The sequence below is a fragment of the Platalea leucorodia genome, assembly GCF_965183815.1.
Source record: "Platalea leucorodia genome assembly, chromosome: 1".
Classification (NCBI taxonomy): domain Eukaryota; kingdom Metazoa; phylum Chordata; class Aves; order Pelecaniformes; family Threskiornithidae; genus Platalea; species Platalea leucorodia.
Genome location: NC_138823.1, coordinates 50506650 through 50528527, shown reverse-complemented (window position 1 = coordinate 50528527; position 21878 = coordinate 50506650). Strand labels below are relative to the sequence as shown.

The 21878-nt window shown below is 44.6% G+C and overlaps 1 protein-coding gene across 1 annotated transcript in view; it reads right to left on the bottom strand.

Annotated features, from left to right (window-relative positions):
- Window positions 1-18041: 18041 nt before the first annotated feature.
- KCTD1 (potassium channel tetramerization domain containing 1) overlaps window positions 18042-21878 on the bottom strand; it is a gene marked incomplete at its 3' end in the record, with an annotated part of 32660 nt that continues 28823 nt past the window's right edge. The window contains exons 3-4 of the mRNA XM_082311411.1: window positions 19803-20108; window positions 18042-18200 (exon numbers count right to left, since the gene is read on the bottom strand). Of these exons, the coding sequence (XP_082167537.1) occupies window positions 18042-18200; window positions 19803-20108 (465 nt within the window). The remainder of the gene's footprint in view (window positions 18201-19802; window positions 20109-21878) is intronic.

Genomic DNA, 21878 nt, shown 5'->3' with positions numbered 1-21878 from the left:
GTCAAGTTTCTGCTCCCCAAGGCCTTGCTTTCTCTGTTGGTAGTTCCTGCATGCAGCAGCAAGTCTGCTCCCCATGTGTTTTGCTAAAGCCGAAGATGCCCACACATTTTTTCCATTGTGAACCTGGCTACATCCCTGCCAGCTCACACAACCAGCTATTGTTAAGTAATTGTTTCAGTCATCCACTGAGCCCACGCCCAAGCAGGCTTTTCGGATTTGACATATGGGAGATTCACTACTGTTGGCGTGGCTTTGGGGTACTCTGTCTCCTGCCGTCACCCGGGAGGGTGACAGCAAGAGAGACACTCCAGATGGGCTAAATGTGGCCATTTTCATGCCCATCCTTGGGTTCCCAGCTCCCAGCCACCACTGACCCTTTTCTCTCTATAACAGAAACTTAATGCGATACAGAAGGTCCACCAGCTTGCCCCCATGCAGGAGCTTGCATTTGCCTCCTGATGTTGCTTGAGATCAGAGGTCTCTCTTTCTCTCCCTATCTATCTATCTCCACTATCATTACCAGATAATGCAGAGCAAATATCAGAGCTGCTTCCCCCACCGGTGATGATGCCTCCTCCTGATTCCTACTTGACATGTGGGATTTATAGTTCAATTTAAGTTTGGCACGGTTGCTACTCCCCAACTCCAGCAATTAGAGGATTTGAGAAGTGTATTATGGGGCCCTGATTTTTCATATGGTCATTCTGGTTGACACCACCCTTTATACCGCCTTTTTACATACACAGCCAAAATGCTCGGCACATTTTCAGAAGAGGGAAGATTAAAAACCCAACCAAAAAAAGCCCAGAAAAAAACCCAAAGTGAATTACTAAAGTTTATAAGGCTAATACTTTATAAGGCTAGTATGCACAGGCCTGAGGCCTTCAAGATAATATAATCTAATACTCGGAGATCCCCTGATGAAAGGCACTATATATGCAAAGTGCTTTATAAACATTAATTAGTTAATGTTGAAAATTTTGCCCAGGGCAAAAAAAAAAGGGAAAAAAAACCTACCAAAAATCCCCCTTCCCTCCCTCCCTCTAGTCCCTAACTATACAAAGTTAATGATTCTGTGTGTGCAAACTTAGAGCATATTTTAATTTCTGTTTACTTCTGGGGAGATGGAAGCACGGGAAGTACTTTCATATACATCGTGCTTCTGCAAGCATTGGTAACATGGCTGCTTCTCCTGTCATGTGATTTAAGCTTCATGAACGAGGACACCTCAACACCTACAGCATAATCCTGGCCACAGTGTTTGCAATAAAACTGCCCAAGCTCTACTAGCTCATCCCTTCATACTCTGTAATCACCAATGAACCAACCCATGTGTGAAGGTCTTCATGGTAGATATAGCTTTCATTCCAGGTCACCTTTCCAAACCTTGGGAATCTTGAGCACAGGGCAGCTGGTTTCAGTGTCATCACCGCGTCATATGTCACCACATAACATATGCACAGAGAGCAATGGACAAAGTAATACACTTAGTTATCACAAAAGAAGGGAAACTGCAGTCTGAGGGATAAAGTAGACCTTGCTTTTGTAGCTGGCTGCATGCAGGATGAGGTTGTGTTTCAAAGTAGCTGGTGTAAAAGGCAACAAGTTGTGCATTCAATGACCTTTGCAGCAAGAAACATACTTCATCTCTCCTTTGTAACCCTTGCTGGGGAAGCATTCAGCTTCTAGGTGACACTACAGGGGCTGCTTTCCCCTGAAGCCCACATCCGCACGGGTCTGATGGATGCTCTGTAAATCCCCTGGCAGAGTGAGCAGAGCCCACTTCCAGAGCTCCTTTCAGAGCACCATGCTCACCTCCACGCTTTGCAAAACTTAGGGGCCCTCGTAGGCAATACTTTTCCCAAAAAAAACCCCTTGCATCCCTGACGAGGCCCTTTCAGACTCTACTCAGTCCAAACAAGTCTGCATCATGCATACTCTGCCACAAACCACCACACTGGCTTGCCTAGCTCTGGCTTCTCCATACCATGTCCATCAGCAAAAGACCAGCAGGCCCCTTGACCCGCGGCCAGGACGGGCCATCACCTCCCACCGCTCTCCTCTCCAGCTGCGAGGGTAGCAGACACCCTGAGGTAAACAGAGGCACAGGCAAACCACCTCTCTGAAAAGCTGGTGGTATCTTCTGGAGCCCCTTTCTGCCATCTGTCCTGTTTAAACCCCAAACTCAAACTCATGTCTGTTAGCCTGAACACTGGGGTAACGGTGCTTGTGATGGGGCAGGAGAAACTTGAACGATGGAGTGGCAGAATGCAGCCTGCTTGCAGCAGCGTGGTCTGGCCCAGCAGTGTTTTTCAGGGCTGGGTCACCCGGGTCCCCACGGCAGCACCTGGACATGGAGGAGTCCCTTTACTCTGCATCTACCACCTTCCCTGCCAGATGGGTTTCTGCACGTGCCTGCTCCTTTCCCCAGCAGCCAAAGCAGCCAGTGGCACCTCCTCGACAGGGGACCTTCAGTGCAGGATGCTTTCCCTTCCCTCTCCTGGGTCCTGTGTGCTCTCAGCATTTTGGCTCCCCACGATGCCGCTCTGTGAGATGTCGCTGTGCACCGACAGCAGGACACCCAGCTAGACGTTTTCCATGTGCCTGGACTGTCTCCGGGAGAGGCAGCACCAAGGGATGAGACCACTGTAGGGTACCACCATTGCCCTTAGCCTGAGACGTGGTAACTTCTATGAGCAAAGTCTTAATATGAAGTAGAGTCAGCCCAAATGACCACTGGCCATGCTGCTGGTGGCTGCCTCGTGCCTCCAGCACAGCCTTCCCTGGCACTCCTTTCCTTCCCCATGCTGCCATGCAAAATCTACACGTGCTGAGGCACCATCCCTGGCTCAGCACGCCTCTAATGGGTCTTTGAATGCAAGCCCCACTTGCTGCCAATGCATCAAGTTTTTCTTCGGTGCTCCTACAACATATAAAACCCCCACTGTGCTGCCATCACTCATGGAGGTGCCTCTCACCTGGCCAGGCTCCTCCAGCACTGGTGTCCCCGGGGCCTCTCGCACCACTGGAGAGCAGCACTCAGCAGCCAGGTGGCTGCATGACCTGAGAACACATCTCCTCTTCACAAACTTGTGAAGAGGTGAGTTATTGAACTTTAATGCTTCTTGGCGCAGCAGTGTGCTCAGCAGGTGAAGTGACGGGACCACGAATCCGATGCATTCCCAAGGACCTCAGCCTTAATGACACCCCTGCCCCCCCCTAGTATCAGTGACAGCTATTGATGGGGTCTTCAGAGAATCAAAGGCTGCAAAGGTTTGCCCTGGCCTAGTCCAATCACTGCCACCTCCGGGCATAGTTACGGTTCATCTGAACATCCAACTGAGGCAAGCCATCTCAGGGGAGTTTTGCCTGTACACAAATGCAAAATCAAGCTAGAGGAGAGCAATCGCTTACACACGTATCTAATACAGACGTACCTGAATGAGCTAAGCTATACTTTCATCTCGTGCAGTTAAGGATGTTTAATTTTAATCCTGTGTCAATGGGGAGAAAAAAAAATGGTATGAAGTTCTAATAAATAAATCATGCCGCCAAGTGCTCAGATCAGCACATCCTTGCTAGAAGCAGTACAGAAAAAGCCTCTTTCCAGCACTGCAGACTGTGTTAAAACATCCCTTCAAATAGATGCTGTTGCAAGCCAGTGATACACCAGCACTGGTATGTTGACTTCAGATCACAAAGCATTTGCCATTCTGAGGGCATGCAACACTGAGGAAGAAGAAAAATGTGAAATATTTAGTAGGTTTTGATGATTGACTTGAGAACTCGTGAAGACCTCTGATTTTCCGAAAGCATTGCACATCCGCTCTCAGACAGCCTGGCTGCTTTCAGGTGCATCACGCTGGGCACCTGCCAAGGCGGCTGCTGAAACCACTAGTCTGCTTGGAAAATCTAGATAGGAGATTGTGATGGAGGAAACTGTCTACGCTGCTATTGCTGAAGTTACTGATTTTTACCTCCTCTGTTTTTGAAGTACTTCATGGCATTATTTGCTCTCGAGGAGAAAACTGGAAATTTAAAATGCAAGACATCTTTTGTAGTGCAACAGGCAAAAGACTTGATTTTCCTGGGATTTCCCGAGTGCTCAGACCCTGGTTAGGCTCCCACGACAGCAACTAGCATGGGGAACTGTTGCGTCTCAGTCAGATGCTACCAATTTCACCAAAGCCGTCAGTCTGTGCCGCAGCAGAATATTTGCAATATGCATTAGGACAAAAGCTGTTTACCACCCACTGATGAGCTTTTATGTGTAAAACGTCCCTTTCACTCTGTGCTGAAGCAGACACTTGCTTTGATAGTTATATGAAAAAACCCTTAACTTTGCCCTGGGATATTTATAACCAAAACATGCAGAATTATTGCAACATAAAGTCTGCTTCACTGGGTCTTGCTGATATAAAAAAGAAAAAAAAAAGGAAGAAAAAGGAGGTTAATGTAATAAAGAAAAAGAGACAGGTGAGCACACGGAACACAGTTCAGATCTACAGCAGTATATTGTCCCAGCCATGCCACCAATTCAATTTAAATCCTAAGGAAAAAGCTAATCCTATTGAAGCACTGCAAATTAACAACAGCCCCGGCCTTGTACCTCACCCCTCCACAACAACCGGCACATCAAACACCTTCCCTGCTCTGCGCAGAGACAGAGCGGAGGAAAAGCAGTATGAAAGTGAAATGGTTTCTCGTCCTCTGCCCTGCCCAGAGGCAAATGCCAACTCTCGCTGTTGTAAACTGTAAGGCAAGGCAATCTACAGTGTTACGGAAAGAAAACGAATACCACACTAGCAGGCAGGCAGGCAGGAAGGCAGGCAGAATGAGACAGAGATATTTTTAATTGATGCTAGACGAACATAAATAGATGAAGCTGACATTAAGCAGCACAGCCCATTTTCTCTCTCTGCCAGGTACCCATTTACCCGGGCTCATAACCAAAGGCCAACATGACATCAGAAGCCCTATGGTGTTTTGCCTTTGGGCAACAGCCGGTAAAACTGGTTTCATCTGGCAGATGAGCGTGTGAGCTGAGGTAATTGGTGTGTTCTTTTCTGCCTCAGATTCCTTATCTCATCCTGAATATTCCCATAACCTCCTTTTTTCCAGCCCTTTTGTTTCTCAACAAAAAAAATATTTACATTGAAATAATAGATCGCATCGCGGGGAGACACAGGTGCCGGCAACTTCACGAACAATGAGCAGCGCAATGACAGCTGCAGAAAAGATAAGCTGGAAATGGGAGACTTCTTTTTCTAGTGGGACGTTTCCTACTGAACAGAAGGGGTTTGAACAGACATCATTTGATAAAGGAGCCTCGCTTAAAAACAGCTGCCGCTCCATTTTTCTTTCACTCCTGAGATTGGTTTGGATTACTTTTCTGTGGTGTTTTGCAACTGAAGAATAAAAACCATCTGAACGTGATGGGAGATGATCTGAACAATGTGGGAGTCATTCTTTCTACACACCAAGGCTGGTAACAACCAGGGCTGCCTGTTTCCAGGGCTGCATTAGCAGTGCTTTGCCAGCGCAGCCATCCCAGGTTATGCAGTGGTTGAGCAGGCTTCCTGTGGGCATCCCTCGCATCAGCCCCTGCTTTGCTGGCTGAGGAGAGCAGGGTCACAGAATAAATCCTGCCAGCAAAAGCATATTTTCTAGCATATCACTGAATGTACATTATGGGGGGGGGGGGGGTGTTAGATTAGCTGGGTGGATGAGGGTCTTCACCCATCATAGCTGTTGGTTTGGGATGGCCACAGCATGACTACAGGATACACGTGCTCAGGAAACTACCATGGGGCAGCACCACAGTCAGGGAACACGTGAGTGTGTAAGCTGGGTGATGGGACAGACACTTCTGGCTTATCTGAAACGTGAACCTCTACACACTGCCCCTGGAAAGAAGTTGGAAGGCAAAAAAAGATTTTCTTCTTCCTTCCAAATGTACTACTGATAAATATAAATGTAGCAGAAGGACTGGGCACAATGCCTAGCAGAGACTCGCTGGAGATAAGGTTCCTACTCTGACATGTTGGATCGTACCAGGTAGGATGCTGCCTCTGTCATCTGTAACCTAAGGCAATGTGGCCTGCTTTTCAGAAACATTGTTCTTTCTACCTACAGGTCCCTCTGGAGCTGGGGGTGCTGGAAGCATGGAGTAGCTTGAGAAATCTGGCCACAGACAAACCCAGACACTTCGTTTTAGCCTCTCGCATTGGAACATTTTGAATGTTTTCCCCCTGCTCCCACGGAAATCACTGGTGAAGCTTCCCACTGAAGTTGAGCTGGATCCCATGTCTGTCAACCTGGCCTATATTAAAAGGGAGAAGAAAATGCAGAACATAAGATAGAAAAGGGAGCCTTTAACTTGCCAAACAAGGCTAAAACACAAATCTAGTGGTTATGTTAAACAGTCCAAATGAAAATTATCCAAATGTACAGGATTATAGGAGAAGAAAGAAAACAGATGACTGGAAAGAGATGACGAAAAATGGGTTAAGGGTGTCCCACTGGGGGTACCTGTAAAACCAGGGGTTACACTGGGTGGCCAAGGGGCTGCATCACTGCTATGGTGTGCCGCTGCTACACCCCTACATGGCACATAGATATTTGGGAGCCAGGGGGCTTGAGAAGTTGCTGAGCTAATCCAGGAGGGTGGCTCTCCCCACAGACCCAGCCCCGTAGCTGCCGGGCAGCTCAGTTACGGCACGCGATGCTCCTCAGCCACCAGGTTTTAAACCAGGTCCATGAATAAGAAGCTGGGAGCGCAGTTTTGACCTCTCCTCCTGTTTCTGTCCTCACTCCTGCGCTTGGAAAATTTTAGCCACATTTTGGCCAGGGTCTCGGCAGCAGAGCAACACGCTCCCCCCCCTGCTTCCTCTCCCTTGGGTGAAATACTCGCCGGCAAACCGCTTCGGCAAGGAGACAAATATCTCAGGTTCAGAAAACACATTTTGGACTTTTAAGAACAGTGAAATGAGGCAGCTGCCCATTGCGGGCAATTTAGCTTAATGTGATACTGAATTCAGCTGTTTAATACACCCAGATGCTCCAGCAGTGAGTGTATTAAAAAAATTCTTCAATAAATAATGGTGATGTGAATAGGGTTTTTTTGCTTGTTTGTTTCCTTTTTTAATGAAAATGGCAAAAACAGTAATTTGCTACTGTACATCTGCATCAGTTATTTAACATGACATCTTGCTGTAGTAATAATCCATCAACACCCAGCATTACATATGGATTCATAAAAAGGTTTATGCTTGTGTTGGTGCATTTGCTGTCTGCCAAACCAATTATATACATTTTACAATAAATTATACATATTGAACTGAGAACCTGCTGTGTTAATTGCTCACATTTTTATAGGGGAAAAATGTGGTCATGGAGTGATTTTCTTTTTAAGCATATTGAGAACATGGCAGAAGAAGATGCTATGTCTTCAGTTTTTCAGAGATGAAAAATCAATATTTAGCCCTACAATCAGTAAAACAAACAAAAAAAATCAGGGAGAACGAACTTTGGGGAAGCTTTCTCTGGTGTCTTCTCGCCCCTCTTTCCTTTAGGCATCTGTGTCTTAGCTTGGTGAGGTATGGAAATATATGCCCAATTTCAGTGCTGTGAGTGTCCCATTGAAATGAAGACTAAACTTCTACTGCACTGATGGCTAAGGACACCCTGAAATGCCTGCCCAAATCGGGGCCCCAGAAGGGAGCTGTGAGGAGCACTGGGTCTACCTTTCTGGCAGCGCCGCTGTTCATTTGTTCGTTCTTCAGCAACAATGTCATGCAATTATGAGCTGCAGCTTCGCTGTTCACAGACTTTCTATGAGTAATACTTTAAATATAGTTCATTACATCAAGCTCAGCACTGGCACCTGATGGCTTTCAACCCCCATTGGGACTGAATCCCCATTCCGTTCCCTACTGAAAAAAAATACTGTAAAAGATCTCACTTGATTGAAAAAAACAAGAGGACAGAATTAAAACCCCAGATAATACGACAACGGGAGGAAAGCAGAGTGAAGTGATGTCTTACTTTTAAGAAGATGCAAGTGATGCTCCAGAAATAAACGGTGTAACTTAAGAATTACACTTGGAGGAAGAAATGCATTTGTGGCCTCTTCGGATCTCTGAGAAGTGCAAGGAAGTATGAAAGCCCTTTCCCTGCTGTTTTTTTAATTTTGAGGCAACACATGCAGACTATTCTGTCTCTGATGCTGCTTGAAAGGCTCTGTTTTTATTTAGGCTTGTTTCATGAGAGTTCCTAGTTTACTCAGGCTCTGCCCTGCCCAGGTTCTCTCAAAACACCATTGCATGCCAAGGTCGGGGAACGGCCAGGCACAGAGTGCATATTCATTTTTAAGAAAAACAATCATGTGTTAGTGTAAATAATGATTGTTTCTGAAAAAAAAAAATATATATATATATTGTTTCTGTTTCTTTTGACAAACTTTCTTACAGTCCATAGCACCTGTTGGGCAAGACAGAATGAAGTGATGGCCAGGCAGAAAATTGATTTTGTGATTAATGTAAACATGGTGGCAAGAGAAAGTAATAAGAACATCATCTGTAACAAAACAGGCTTTTTCAGGATGTCTTTTCTTTCTTGCCCAGCATAAAGTGGCTGGCCTGTATTTTTTGTTGTAGTAACAGATGTAACAGTTAAGTTTTTCTTCTTTAAAGAATGAAAGCAATCAAGATAATTTTCTCCTCCATGCACTTTCACTCAAAGTACTGTCTTGCTCTCACTCTGGCATGCTAAGAAAGAAGTATGTGCTAATCACTTCCTCGCATGCACATTTTACTTGCCCTCATCGTTTATCATTCCCACATTTTGCCATCGCTCACCCGAATTAACAAGTGGCATACAAAATACCGACCTAATACCAGAGTTGCCGGTGATCCTAAATGCTTCACCTGTGACATTGCCATTAATCATTTTCGATGACTTACAGCTTTGTTTTCCCACATTAAGACCCTTTCTTGTTTACAGTGTTCTTCCTTCCGTATGCTGCTTCCACCCCTGCAGAGCTGAGCTTGCACGGCAGAGCGGCCAGACTGGGACCCAGGGTGCTGAGCCCTCCATCCAGCTAACTGCTCAAGCATGCACTAATTGCCACTCGGGGACACAACTGGCCCGTCCCAGTAATGTCCTGCTCACACCCCTATGTGCTTCGCCAGCACTCTCGGCTCCCGGGAGGCCCCAGTGCCTTTCCACGACAGACTTTGATGCCTTTCTCCAGCCTGCTTTCCCCGGTGTAATTTTTTTTAAACAAGTCTTGCTGGTTTATGCAAGGTGCTGGGAGCACCAGGCTTACAGTAACGCTGTTTCATGCAGATAGTGCTTTTCCTGGCCTAGCCACGCACTTCTGTAGCCAAGACTATTGCCTCTCTGGAAATTTTTTGCGCTACTGGTATGTTGCTCTGCAGAAATAAGAGGACCTTGACAGCAACAAGTGGGGGGTAGGGCCACATTTCTCTCCCTGACAAACTTTTCATATCTCGCTCAGTTCAATCCTTCTGGGAATGACAGAAACACAGAGTGGTTGAGGTTGGAAGGGACCTCTGGAGATCATCTTGTCCATTCCCCCTGCTCAAGCAGGGCCACCTCGAGCTGGTTGCCAAGGACTGGCTCCAGATGGATTTTGAGTGTCTCCAGGGGATCCAGAGGATTCACCTGAGGGTGGAGCAGGGAGCTGGGCACCCAGGACACCCTGCTGCCAGCAGCACCCCTCCCACACCTGCAGCCTGGGCAGTCCCCAACTGGTTACAGCCACAGCAACTTTTTGGGTGGTTTCTCCTCACTGCAGCACTCGCTCATGCAGCAAGGCCCAGCGAGCTGGGGAGGGCACCATTACAAGGAGGCCCTTGGTCACCCATGCCAATTGGCCATCGTATCTGCTGCACGGAGCACCAGATGAGACTGGACCAGCTGAGACTGCTGCAACAAAAATAAAGCCAAGCCGAATACTGAGGACAAGTAAATGCCCTAATTTTTAACGACAATGAAATTATAATGATAATGAAATGATAACGATAATGAAAGAGGTGGTTCATCTTGTATTGCAGCTGTTATCAGGCCAGTGGGAAAGACAACAAAAAAAGCAACAACCAAGGATGTGGCTAAATCTCTCAAGTTAAAAAATAGATGATGTCTAAAGTGAAGGCATACTAGCTAAAAGATGCTAGAAAAAGTCTAAAATAAAGAGTAACATATACTACCAATATGTGCAGAAACATCTTGCTTCTCAGCTCCTCGTCACAATACAGCCCCATATCACGTCTTTGATAGCACTCATGGAAGAGATTAGAAAAAGACCCAGACCATACACAGGAAGAAACAGGAAAGAAGCATTTCCTAAACACTTTGAGAAATGCACTTTTTTTCCCTACCAAAACAAACTATATCCTACTCTGATTGATTCATTATCTCAGCAGTGCCCTTTGGGCTCAGTGGATATATTAACATTAAGCAGGTAAAGACTTAAGAATAATACAAAATAGAGTCGAACAGCAGAGTTGCAGATCAGACTGATTTCTGCTGTTGTATGGTGAAAAAAAAACAGAAATGCTCTGTTAAACTTAGAGAATAAAACAGTTGTCCTTAAAGATGTCAGTGAGAAGATGGTGAGATTACATGTGGCAGCGAATTCACTGCCAAGCCAGTGCATGAACAATGTGGTGCCATTGGTCTGGTCTCACAGAGAAGGTCCTTCTCTGAGCCTGACATTCATTCATCTCCAAAGAGTTACTGGAGGATTTTTCCCTTCCAGAAAGTGGCAGATCAATCAGGAATGAACTTGAATGCATGGAACAGGTAAAACCACCAAGTTATAGGTACTGTATTTGATTTTTCTTAACCACTGTTTCTTCGTACTTCCTCACTAGCCTTCAAAGTACTCCAAGTACTCTGTTCATGCAATATCTGGTTTCAGGCAACCAGCGTGGCAGTTTGCCTGAGCTGAGAAAATATGCTTGAAGTCTGCATTCACAGGCGGCTTCAACATCCTAAGGAAAATGCTTTGTTTTTGTAGCCTGAAAGTATGTCACAAACATGAATAGAATTATACGCTCGTTCTCCCTCGCCCTCAATCCTCTTTACCTTAGGAAAAAATTATACACTTCCAATTACAGGGCCAGTTAAAATCAATACAAAGGTGGGAGAAAACAGATCATTTTTCTTATGGAAGTAACTGTTTTCATTAATTTTTCATTAGTCCTGCTTTTGTTGTGCTATCCATCACTGAAGGAGCTGGTATGCAGTAGATTACATTTAGGTTATCTTACATGCTTCCAGGATTTAGTAGATATTGCCTGATAAAGCTGCAAGCTTTATGGCTTTAACTTACACCTATCAATAATGCATCAGAAGAGAATTTTTTCTGCGGAACAGCTGTCCCTGAGCCAAGCAGCTTTCTCCTGGAATAGCTGCGCTGGTTACGGCTGAGACGATAGCACAGCTTTTAAACTACTCATCTAAAGGCTACAGCTGCGAGAAGGAGGAGCAGATGCTTAAGGAGGAAGATAATCCGTGCGGGTTTGAGCCCTCATTTTCCCACTGTTGGCATTTTTATTTTGGAGCTTTTGAAGCCAGAAGCCAGCCATGCCTTGCCCCATCTCAGCAACCACACTTGAAAAACGTTCCTGCCATCGACCATCCCGGTGCGCGTCAGGATTTTGTTGTGACCACTACATGACTGACCAAAGCTCCTTCACAAATTGCACTGGAGCTTTTTGTTGCTATTATTTCCCCCTCCCCCTCATAATGCCGAGTTTTGTGGTAAGGAACCGAAACATCGTAAACAGGTAATTATAGTCACTGCTGAAGAGCTGAGCCCGAGGAAGGAGATGGAGATGTCAGTAGACTCTACTTAAAACATGAAGGGTGAAGGGAATTTTATTTCATTTATTTTTTCTCTCACTTGGGAAGAAATTAGAAGAAAAATCCCAAAGGTATATCAAGCCTAACATGGTTGTAGTGTTACTTTTGAAGCTTATTCAGGCATCTCAGGGTCTGAAGTATTTGCTTGAACAGCCTGCAACTCTCAGCTTTAAAAACCATGTGTCATAGCACCTCACCGATTCCAGCCTCTTTCTGTACCGCAAGAGGGGTTGTGAAAGAAGGTGGCAGCTGAGCGTGACTCTTGAAGTGCAGCTTGCACCCGGGTGGTTCAAAGTCAAGCCTCTTCAGCCTCCCCAGCTGCAAGATGAGCTTATTGCTACCTTCTTCCCTTACAGGTAGAGAGATGCTTAATTGAAGGTTTGTACAAAGCTTTGAAGAGCCCAAGCACTGCATTAGGGCCAAAACTATTACTCTTGAACTGCCCAGGCACAGCCCCAAGCAGAAGAAAACCAAGCCTCCTGAACTAGAGAAAGCGAGGGAAAGAAATGTTATTTATCTAGTAATAAATGTTTTTAATGTGAGCCACCCAGAGCTGAAGTATTTATTCAGAAGCGGCAGTGCTTAAGTGAAATCACGACTACAGATCTTCAGAACTAGTGTTCACACTTTGGTGGTTTTGTCTTTTGTTTTTGCATTAAGTGTAATTGCTTGGAGGTTAATCAAATGAAGTATCAGCCATCCATTGGTGATCCCTGCTAAGCCCCCTGGTTTGAACTAAAGCCAGAATGAGTGCAGTACATGAGTTTTGGGGACTTCAGCATGTGCAACTTTTGTTTTAAGTCAATGCCCAAAGCAAGGTGTGCTCTCGACAGGTCGCTGCCCTGCCCTTTTAGACTGCATCCTAATGGCGAGCAGGCAAGGCCAGGCATCCCGTGCTACGCACTTTCCTCATGAAAATTAATAACAACACTGACAAGCTACATAATAGAACAGAAGCTAGAAGACCATTTGGGGTTGTAGATGAGATCATTTATCAGTCCAAACTCCAGAGTAGAGAGAGAAATCTCCCTCCCTCCGTCTCTCCCCAGACCAGCAAGCCAGAGCTCTGCTCTGGGGACCAGGGAATGGGGCTCGCTGGGCTGGGCAAGGGCACCAATACCCCATGCTCCCTGAAGGGCACAAACCCAGACTGTTGACACCAGTGACAGCCTCTCTGGAGAGAAGAGCTCATGGACATATAGTTTCAGTGAGGCTGAGAGAGAAAAGCCTGATTGAACCACGCTTCCTCTGACCTGCAGCGGAAAATACTGTATTTTTTGGAAGCAACACTCAACAGAGATGATGTACAGTTGCTGTCATGCAACAGTACGAACAGCCAATTACCACGCCACGCCTCTTCTCATAATCCCTAAACTACACTAATCTATAATTCAGCTCATAACTTAGGTGTGGGGCAGGTTCACCATGAATACGATGGCAGAAGATGGGATCTGGCCCATAATATCTGACATCGGTTGAAAAATTATATACTCTTGCTTATTTTAGGTGCACAGGACTCATTAATGTATTAAGTAAGTCCCTAGTCAAAAGACATGTGAAAAAAAATCACAGACTCAAGGAAAAGTGGACTTTTCCCCATCTGCCAGAGGACACCTCCATTTCTGGAGCTCACCCCCTTGCACAAACAGAGGATGCTTCAGCAGGTTGGCACTAGGGTTTCCCCCCAGCATAGACGTTAGCATCCTGGTTACCAGCTAGCAGCGCTAGCTCAGCTTACAAGGGGATGAATTTTTGGTTTTTTTGGAAGGGGGTAGGGATACAATTTTAGCAGTTTCAATCTCAAATAGATGATCCCAAATGCTAAGTCAGTTTTGGGGTCTTCAATAACCAGATCAATGAGATGGCAGCCAAAGCCAACACAGGGACCTGATGCAACGTATTGATTTTTGGTGGTGGCGATCCCTCCAGACCCTCAAGAAATAATAAACCACTCAAACTGAAGTCTGAGAAAAAGCAACTGGTCTACAGGCCCTGAGGATATCTTGGTTTCATTTCCACTGTAAATAAACCTCAGGCAGCAAGAATGCCTACATACAAATAACAGTTGTCCCTAGAAATAATTCATAATATAGAATTCCACAGTCAAGAAATGACAGATGGAAATAAATGTTTTTATTTCTCTGAAAAACTGGCCATTGGTCAATAAAAATTCTTTTCTCACCCCCCAAAATCAAACCCTTCCAAAATCAAATCCTTCCCCAAAAATGTGAACATTAAAGAAAAACGCACTTGACAAGTCATTTGGGTGACGGTAAAAACCCTGTAATTAGTATGGCAATTGATTTTTAAAGGTTGCTGCAAAAAATTATGCTCATGAACAAAATGTTTCTCTTCAAATTAAAATCAGTGCCTGTTTAGCATAAAGAAAAATAATTGAATGGGTGGCTCAGCTCTCATGTTTTCAGAGGGTAGTAGGTTGTCCCCATTGGATTTTGTTATGGATTCTATCAGGCATGAAAAAAACAATGCCTCAACTATACCTGCTTGTACCAATCAAGCACTGAAATGACCAGCTTGGCAATGGAGAGGAAAAACGTACGCTGGGCCAGACTACCTGGCCAATAAGTACCTGGAGACAGAATAACTTAGCAGCACCTATTTACAAGTAGTGCTTCTGGAAAGAGATTAACCTAGTGACTAAGCAGGACTTCGCTTTCTCCAGAGCAGGGTAAATTAACTCAGTCTTCAATGGGACACTCACAGTTTAAAGGTTCATCCAAGTGCGTCAGGATCCATACTCACGTTACGTAGCTGTTTGGTACATTAGGGAGGCAATAGGGGAAGAATTAAACCCTGAGTCGATGGTTATTGCAGAAATCCAGCATTCATGTTACCAAAACAAAGGGTGAAGACCCAGTTCCTCTGCCTGTGTCTCATTCTGGGAAGGGGCGTGAGGTGGCATCTGCAATCTCCGCATGTTCACAGCAGTTCTCCTGGCAGCTGCTTAACCAAGTTGCTGAAGTACAATGTTGGCAGCTACTGTTCACTGCAGCTCTTCCTCTTGTTATTAAATACAGCACCACTGATAGCATAAGATGGAGTCATACTTTTTAATAAAAAATTAGATAAATTTAGCTATTGTACATGTCAAAATTACTAACTTCCAGAAAAGAGCTGACCATAATCGGGTTGTCCTTAGTCCCCCCCACTCTCCCCTTCCTGGATATATTGCTCATTTGTCAGTTGATCAGTTTTTCTAAAGAACATTTTAAAAACACATGGTTACAAGCCTCAGTTGCAAACAGGACTAATCTCATTTGCGCTCTAAAAACTACATCTAGCTTATATTCCTGCATACATTTTTCATCAGCCATGGCTTTTTTTATTCATGACCTCTTACTCCATAACCACACCGTAATTGCAGTGACATTTACATTCAGGGTCTCAGAGTGATTTTTGACTCCATCAACAACGAACGGTGGGAGGGTGACCAGCCAGTTGGGGATTTGGGAGGAGCACAAAGGTATCCTCCATGTCATTGAGTCGGACAGGTATGTGCTGAGCAAGCAAAACCGCCGGCCAAGCACAACCTGCCGGCTTTGGGACCAACGCAGCAAAAAGCATTAGTGGCAAAGCTCCTCGCCCTCCACACCCAGCCTGTGCAAAGGCTGCGGGCGGCGCGGGTGCTGCCAGCGCTGAGGCAGGCGCTGCAGGGCCAATTTCAGGGCTGCTGATGCTCCTGGCCAGGCTACCTGCTGGCCAAGCAGTGGGGAGCAGGGAAAGGAGCCACAGCCCACCGGCTCCAGCCTGCACTGGAGCACATGCCCATACATAAACATGGTGGCTAGCAGGGCAGGTCTGGATTTGAGAGTACCTTTGGGCTTAACAGACAGTATAAACATATCCCCGGGTACACTGGGGAGGCCTCAGAAAGTGAGGCTCCACCTGGAAACACAGGGAGGGTTTCTGCAGCACATGGTCTCTGAAACATCACGTCGCCTTGCACTGGTAACCCCTGTACTCTCAACCCATGGGGACCGACATCTTTTTCAACATCACAAATTTCATACCACTTCCAACAGCTTGAAGATCTGTTAAAAATATTTATTTCCCAGGATTTTAGCTTTCTGTCTTCTATGCAAACTAACAACCAAATTGTGGGCAGTAAGAGCAAGCATTTGTTTATTTTGTAAGAGGACTACTTGCTGCTAATTGAAAACAAGCATTTTCAATGAGGCAGCTGTTTCAGTACTGTGAATAGACAGATCAGCATCACATTGAAGATCTAATAACCCGCTAATGAACCTTAATTTTTGGAGCCCCCTCCCTCACACATTTCCACATTTCAATAATTTCAAAACCATTGATATGTGCTGCCAGAGAGTTAAGTATGCTCTCTGACATCTTTTAATAAAAACCAGAAAAATGGTAGCATTTTTTTTTAGTTATCAGACTATATTAAAAACCTTGTTACATGTATTTAACAATTTCTTTTTTTCTTTTCTTAAATAAATAGCAAAGTGTCACCAAAATGAATGTAACGCCGGCACCATTGCGTCGATAGAAACTTCCATACTAGGATGAATACACAGTCATGTTCTGGAATATTGCATAAAAAGATACTTTGGAGGAAAGATGGTGGTTGCTGGTGCATCTTAGGTGGTGAAAGCATCAACTTGTGAACGGTCTGTGCAGCGGTATCATGATGTGATGCCTTTGCAAAATCTCACCAGCCCGAACCAGGCAGCTGCAGAGGTGGCCTTGGTGAGACTCTGCAAGAGAACAACTCGCAGGACATCTACGCAGGACATCGACTTACCGCCTGCTATCAAGAGCAACGCAGCCGATGGCGTAACACAAAGGGCTGACCATCTCACCCTCTAGGCAGAAGAACACTAGCTTTAAATGAGGGAAACAAACAACATTAAAAACAAACAGGCTGGCTAACACTCAGCAGGGCAAGGACTTGGAGAGTTGAAGCTGCCAACTCCTTAGTCAAGAGGGAAGGATGCAACTATTGACCGTTACATTGAAGGTTACAGAACCAGGTGTCATTTTTTGATGGGTTTCCCTGGGCTGAGCTGGTGTTATTTTGAAGTCTGACCAACAGCCTCTCTTCAAACCGGGACAAAGCTTAAAAAGGACAGCACTGAAGGAAGACCAGCAACCTGCGGCACACCAGACAGATCCCGCAACAGCGTCTGCTGCCTTTAACTCACTCCACCATGCGCGGGCAGCGCCGCCCGCCCACTGCCTGCCGGAGCGGCCACCACTCCACGCACTAGAATGCAGTGAGCTAAATCCCACCTCTCTGCTTCTGTTGGCTTAAATCAGACCCTTGTTACTTTAAACAGAGTTTATTGTATTTAATACATTATAAAATTTGAAAAAATTGTAGGAAAGCAGCAGATTCAAACCAGAGCATCTCTACCAAATATTAATTATTCTGGCCCCCTTTGAAAAAACACAAAACAAAACAAAAACAACAAAAAAACTCATTCAAAAGAAAAGTTAACCTTTCACATCTGTGAGGGCAGACAAAAAGTGTGCGACTTCTGTACAAACTACATTTAAAATTTCAGTCGACTAGCTTTCCAACGCAATGGATGGTTGTCTCCTGAACACCTGCCCATCCACCTCTAAAAAAGACAGACATAAACCTCCATATGCAAATAAAGTTGAGTCAAGGTGTGTACACATTAAAAAGTGGATGGCTGTTTGGCAATGGAACGTGGGTGAAGAGTAGTCTATGTATCCCCCAATGGTAATGGCTTGTACACCGTTAAGTGGGCCCGAGTAAGGCCTAGGACACTTAATGGCCATCACAGCACCAACCTCATCTACCACTTTTTTGTTGTTGCATTTCCTACCCTTTGACATATACATACATATATATATGTACATACATACATATACATACATATTTTTTTATATATGTGTGTGTGTGTGTTTTCTTTTACACCTTGAGGTTATTATTATTATTACTACTATTCCAAATGTTCCCATATGAATTCAGGTGTGGTCTCTATATTTGATATAAATGTGTCTTTTATTCAATTTTAGTTCCAGGACTTGTTTGGAGTCCAAACTGCACATGAAACGTGTCCCCCCCGCCTTTCCCCCCCCCCTCTTTTTTTTTTTTTCCTTTTTCTTTTTTTTTTTTTTTTGCATAAAGAAACATGTCCATTTTAGTCCAGAGGCTCTTGCTTTATTCGAATGACGGAGGGTGCACGAGATGTCCTTCTGAGTTCTCGTCTCAGTACGTATTCACTGAATTGGGAAGAGTCCACCCCACCTCCACATGAGCCAACAATCTCAAACCCTCTTTGCTGTAACCTCTCAAGTACCTGCAAAAAAAGAGGAAACAAACACCGATGTATACATAAATAAACAGACTATTTGCTGTCCAAGGATGACAACTGCTGTTTTCAAATGGATTCAGCTAGGAAACAAAAGTGGTTACGCAGATCCGCTAACTGGTTTCCTCAGCTTCATTGTATTGGACTGATTTTTGCTGACTTTGGCCACTGAGCAATAAGAAAAATGAAGAAAAACATGTTTTATTTTTTCAGTACTGTCAACAAATCCAGTATTCTTTTAGCCACAGAAACATGCCTGGAAAAATGCATTCTCTGCTTCACAAAATTTACAATACAAAAGTGCAAATAGAGGATTGCACAGCAGATACTGGAGGATGCTGAGCAAACACCTCAACTAAATGGTGACAAGGCAGATACTGCAGTCATAATTTCAGAAAAGTTACCATCATATTTTCCAGATATTTAAAAACCAACCGCGACTACGAAGGTTTGTGGCTACGGCTACCTGTGGTAAAACCTGGGACCTTTTAACTTTAATTATGGGACTAACGAGTTCTACCTTCTTTCCTCCCTTTTCACAACCTGGGTGTTGGTTCCAGTGGCAAAAAGAAAAAAAGGAAACAAACAAACAAAAAAACACCACCACAAGGGAAAAAGAAGAGTCAGGCAGGGCTCTCAGAGTGGCAGGGGGATGTGCCCAACACAGCTCACCCAACAAATGATGGTACAAAGACCTCAGCTCCCAGCTCCAGGCTGCTAAGAACACGGTCTCCTTCCACACCACTATTCCACTATTTTTTCTTTTTTTTTAGTTACCCATGTTCATGCTGGGTTACTGTAACTGCAGGGCTGAAGCATTCTTTCCCTTGTTTATACTCTTTGCTACTTTCATCATCATCTTTATCTGTTCCGCTGCCTGGGCTTCCTTCACCTCACTTGTGAAGGAGACTGTTCCAGGGCTTCACCAGGGCCAGCTGTGATGGCCACCAGCCCCAAAGGGGGGCTGAAGCTCCCGCACCCCGCCGGACGTGGGACCCTCTGTCCAGCATGACCAGACCTCACTGGGGTTGTGCTGGGAGCAGGTGCCTACTTAGTCTTTCCCAGCTGTTTCACCAATTAGCAAACGGGCTTGCATGTGTGCTGGGACAGCAAGGGCAAGCAGAGCAGCAGAAGGCTGCAGAGGATTGGGATGGGGGGAGAAACAAGCTGTAGTTTAAAAATGCTTAAAACAAGACATGCCATGCCTTTACATGTATTGCTTCAGGTCGGCAAAATACCCAAGCACGGCTAATTGCACAGCAGACAAAACTCAAAAAGAAGGGGGTGGGAAAAGAGACTCGGAAGCAACCATCAGAACATCTGTGCAATTTTTGTTTACCTTGATCTTTAGCTTTTAACAATATAAGCCAAAATCCCCCCAAAATGTCTCCGTTTACTCACAAAGAGATTTGGTGATGATATGTGTGAATTAAGTCAAGAAAGCAGCCCTGACCCATAGAAGTAAATAACTAGCTCACAGCCTCCAGCTGATTTTGTTCACCAAAACGCTCCAGTGACAGGGAAGAGGGCCAACCCACTGGCACCTGGCCAGCAGGCTCCCTTCCAAAAAATGCATACGTGACTTCCTACCTGAACTGAGTTGAGGTGACAGTATCCGTTCAGTGGAAATCGGATGACATGCGTCGAGTCGTGATTCCAGCCGGCGTTGACAGAATTACACATCACGTCACCGATTTCTGGAAACACTTCTTCTATCAATGACTTATCGCCACTCAGTGTAATCCTCTCTCCAAGATCTGGGGCAACTCGCACCACCAGGCACTCACAAGACTTTGAGAAGCGGCCACTCTCCCGGTCCTGTTTCCACCTTTCCATCTCTCCTAGCATGGGCTGAAGCTGGAAATACTTTGCTTCTTCATATAACAAACTGTAGTCCTGAAAGACACATATATTACTGTACACAATTAAGAAAGAGCCATTGCTAATGTACCGCTTAATGTATATGGTTATTCAGGCTAACGCTGCTCTAGATCTGGAATCCTTCAGTCATAGTTCGTAATTACTGTGTAGGAAGGTGTAATAAAATAACAGTGCAAGCAAAAAATAACCATCAGCCACTTGAAACAGACTGGGCATAGCAGCACTTGTGAGGGAAGGGGGAGGCTATGCTTACCCAACTTCCTTCTGCTATTGAATAATCCAGGCAAAAATCCCACTTTTCCCCGTATTTTATCCCCATAGTGATGTCATAGAATAACGACCTCATTGAACAGATGGAACAGAATTCAATCAGGATTCAGAAAATTCATCACTAGGATCCATCGTGTCTTACAGCAATACTAGCAGGCATTGTAACAGGTATAAGAATGTAAATGAGGGAGCCTGCAATGATTCTTAGTGTAAAATGATCCAGATATTTGCATAATGGATTGCACATATTACTGCATTTTAAAAATTAAGTATTTTTTAATACCTCCCCATTTTGCCAACAGTATTGTTTACCACATTGTCTCAAACACCAGAGCAGAGAGAATGCATTTCTAAGCACAGCCAATACAGAAGTAATTTAGAACTGATGATCTGGAGTCTGTCTACTGCCATTTTTTAAATTAAAAAAAAAAAAAAAAAAATCTTGTTTTTCTAGGTTTAAGAGCATAAGACCATTTCGAAAATACGTATACAGAGAAAAGCAATACATCAGAATTAGGGAAGACCGAGAAATAGAATGACGACAAGAGAAGACTGCTAACTATCAACATGGCCCTGAATTTGAACTAGAAACCAAATACTTGATGAGAATGGAACACCTAAATCATCCTCAAAATACTGCTCACATTTAATGTGTAACAAAAAAGTCACCTAATCTATATGTTTCTAAGAAACAAGGACCACTGTTCATTTTAAGCACTCATCTTTTGGACACCTTAAAGTATAACTGGGAAGGACACCGCTTTGAACATCATGTTGGATGGGTGAACTTGCCAGGAGTTACATTTTTAATTTCAGCACAGCTACCACGTATTTATGTGTTTAAAAGGCTCTGCATATATAGCTTCTTAATACTGCATGGAAGGTGGCTTTTCCTTTTTCTGTATTTCTGACTACCCTCAGGGCAAACGCTGAGAGCAGCACAAAGCCATGCTAAGGCTTGAAAAGAGGAATGTGGTGCTTATTGGCTAGGCCCAAACTCCCACGTTATTCAGGAAGACCTACCCTTGTCACGCATGGGAGAAGTAAGTATGCATCTACAGCAGATGATTCAAAGGTTGCTGCAATGTGGCTCTTGAACTCCACCTCACACCTATTAGGCCCCAAACACCTGAAAATCTGTCTCAGATAGGAGGGATAAAAGACTGCATGCCAGTGTGAACTGCTCTAACCCTTCCCCATCACCTCTCCTGTTCAATCTCAATTGCTGTATTTCCTACTGTGAACTAATGGCACAGCCAGCTATGCTGATATGCATTCATTAAGTAACGATAAAGATCTGTTCTGATTGCAACTGCGGTCTCCAGCGCTCTCTTCGCTGACACCACATATACACCCACATACCTACAAGCAGATAGACACAGAACATCACATGGAGTCTGAAGCTCTGCCTCTGTAGGCTAATGTCTAATGTGGTGATATACCACAAATTAAATTTGTTATTAAAAAGAAAAAAAAGCAGGCTCTTTAATAAAGTTTAAATAATAAACGTGGAAC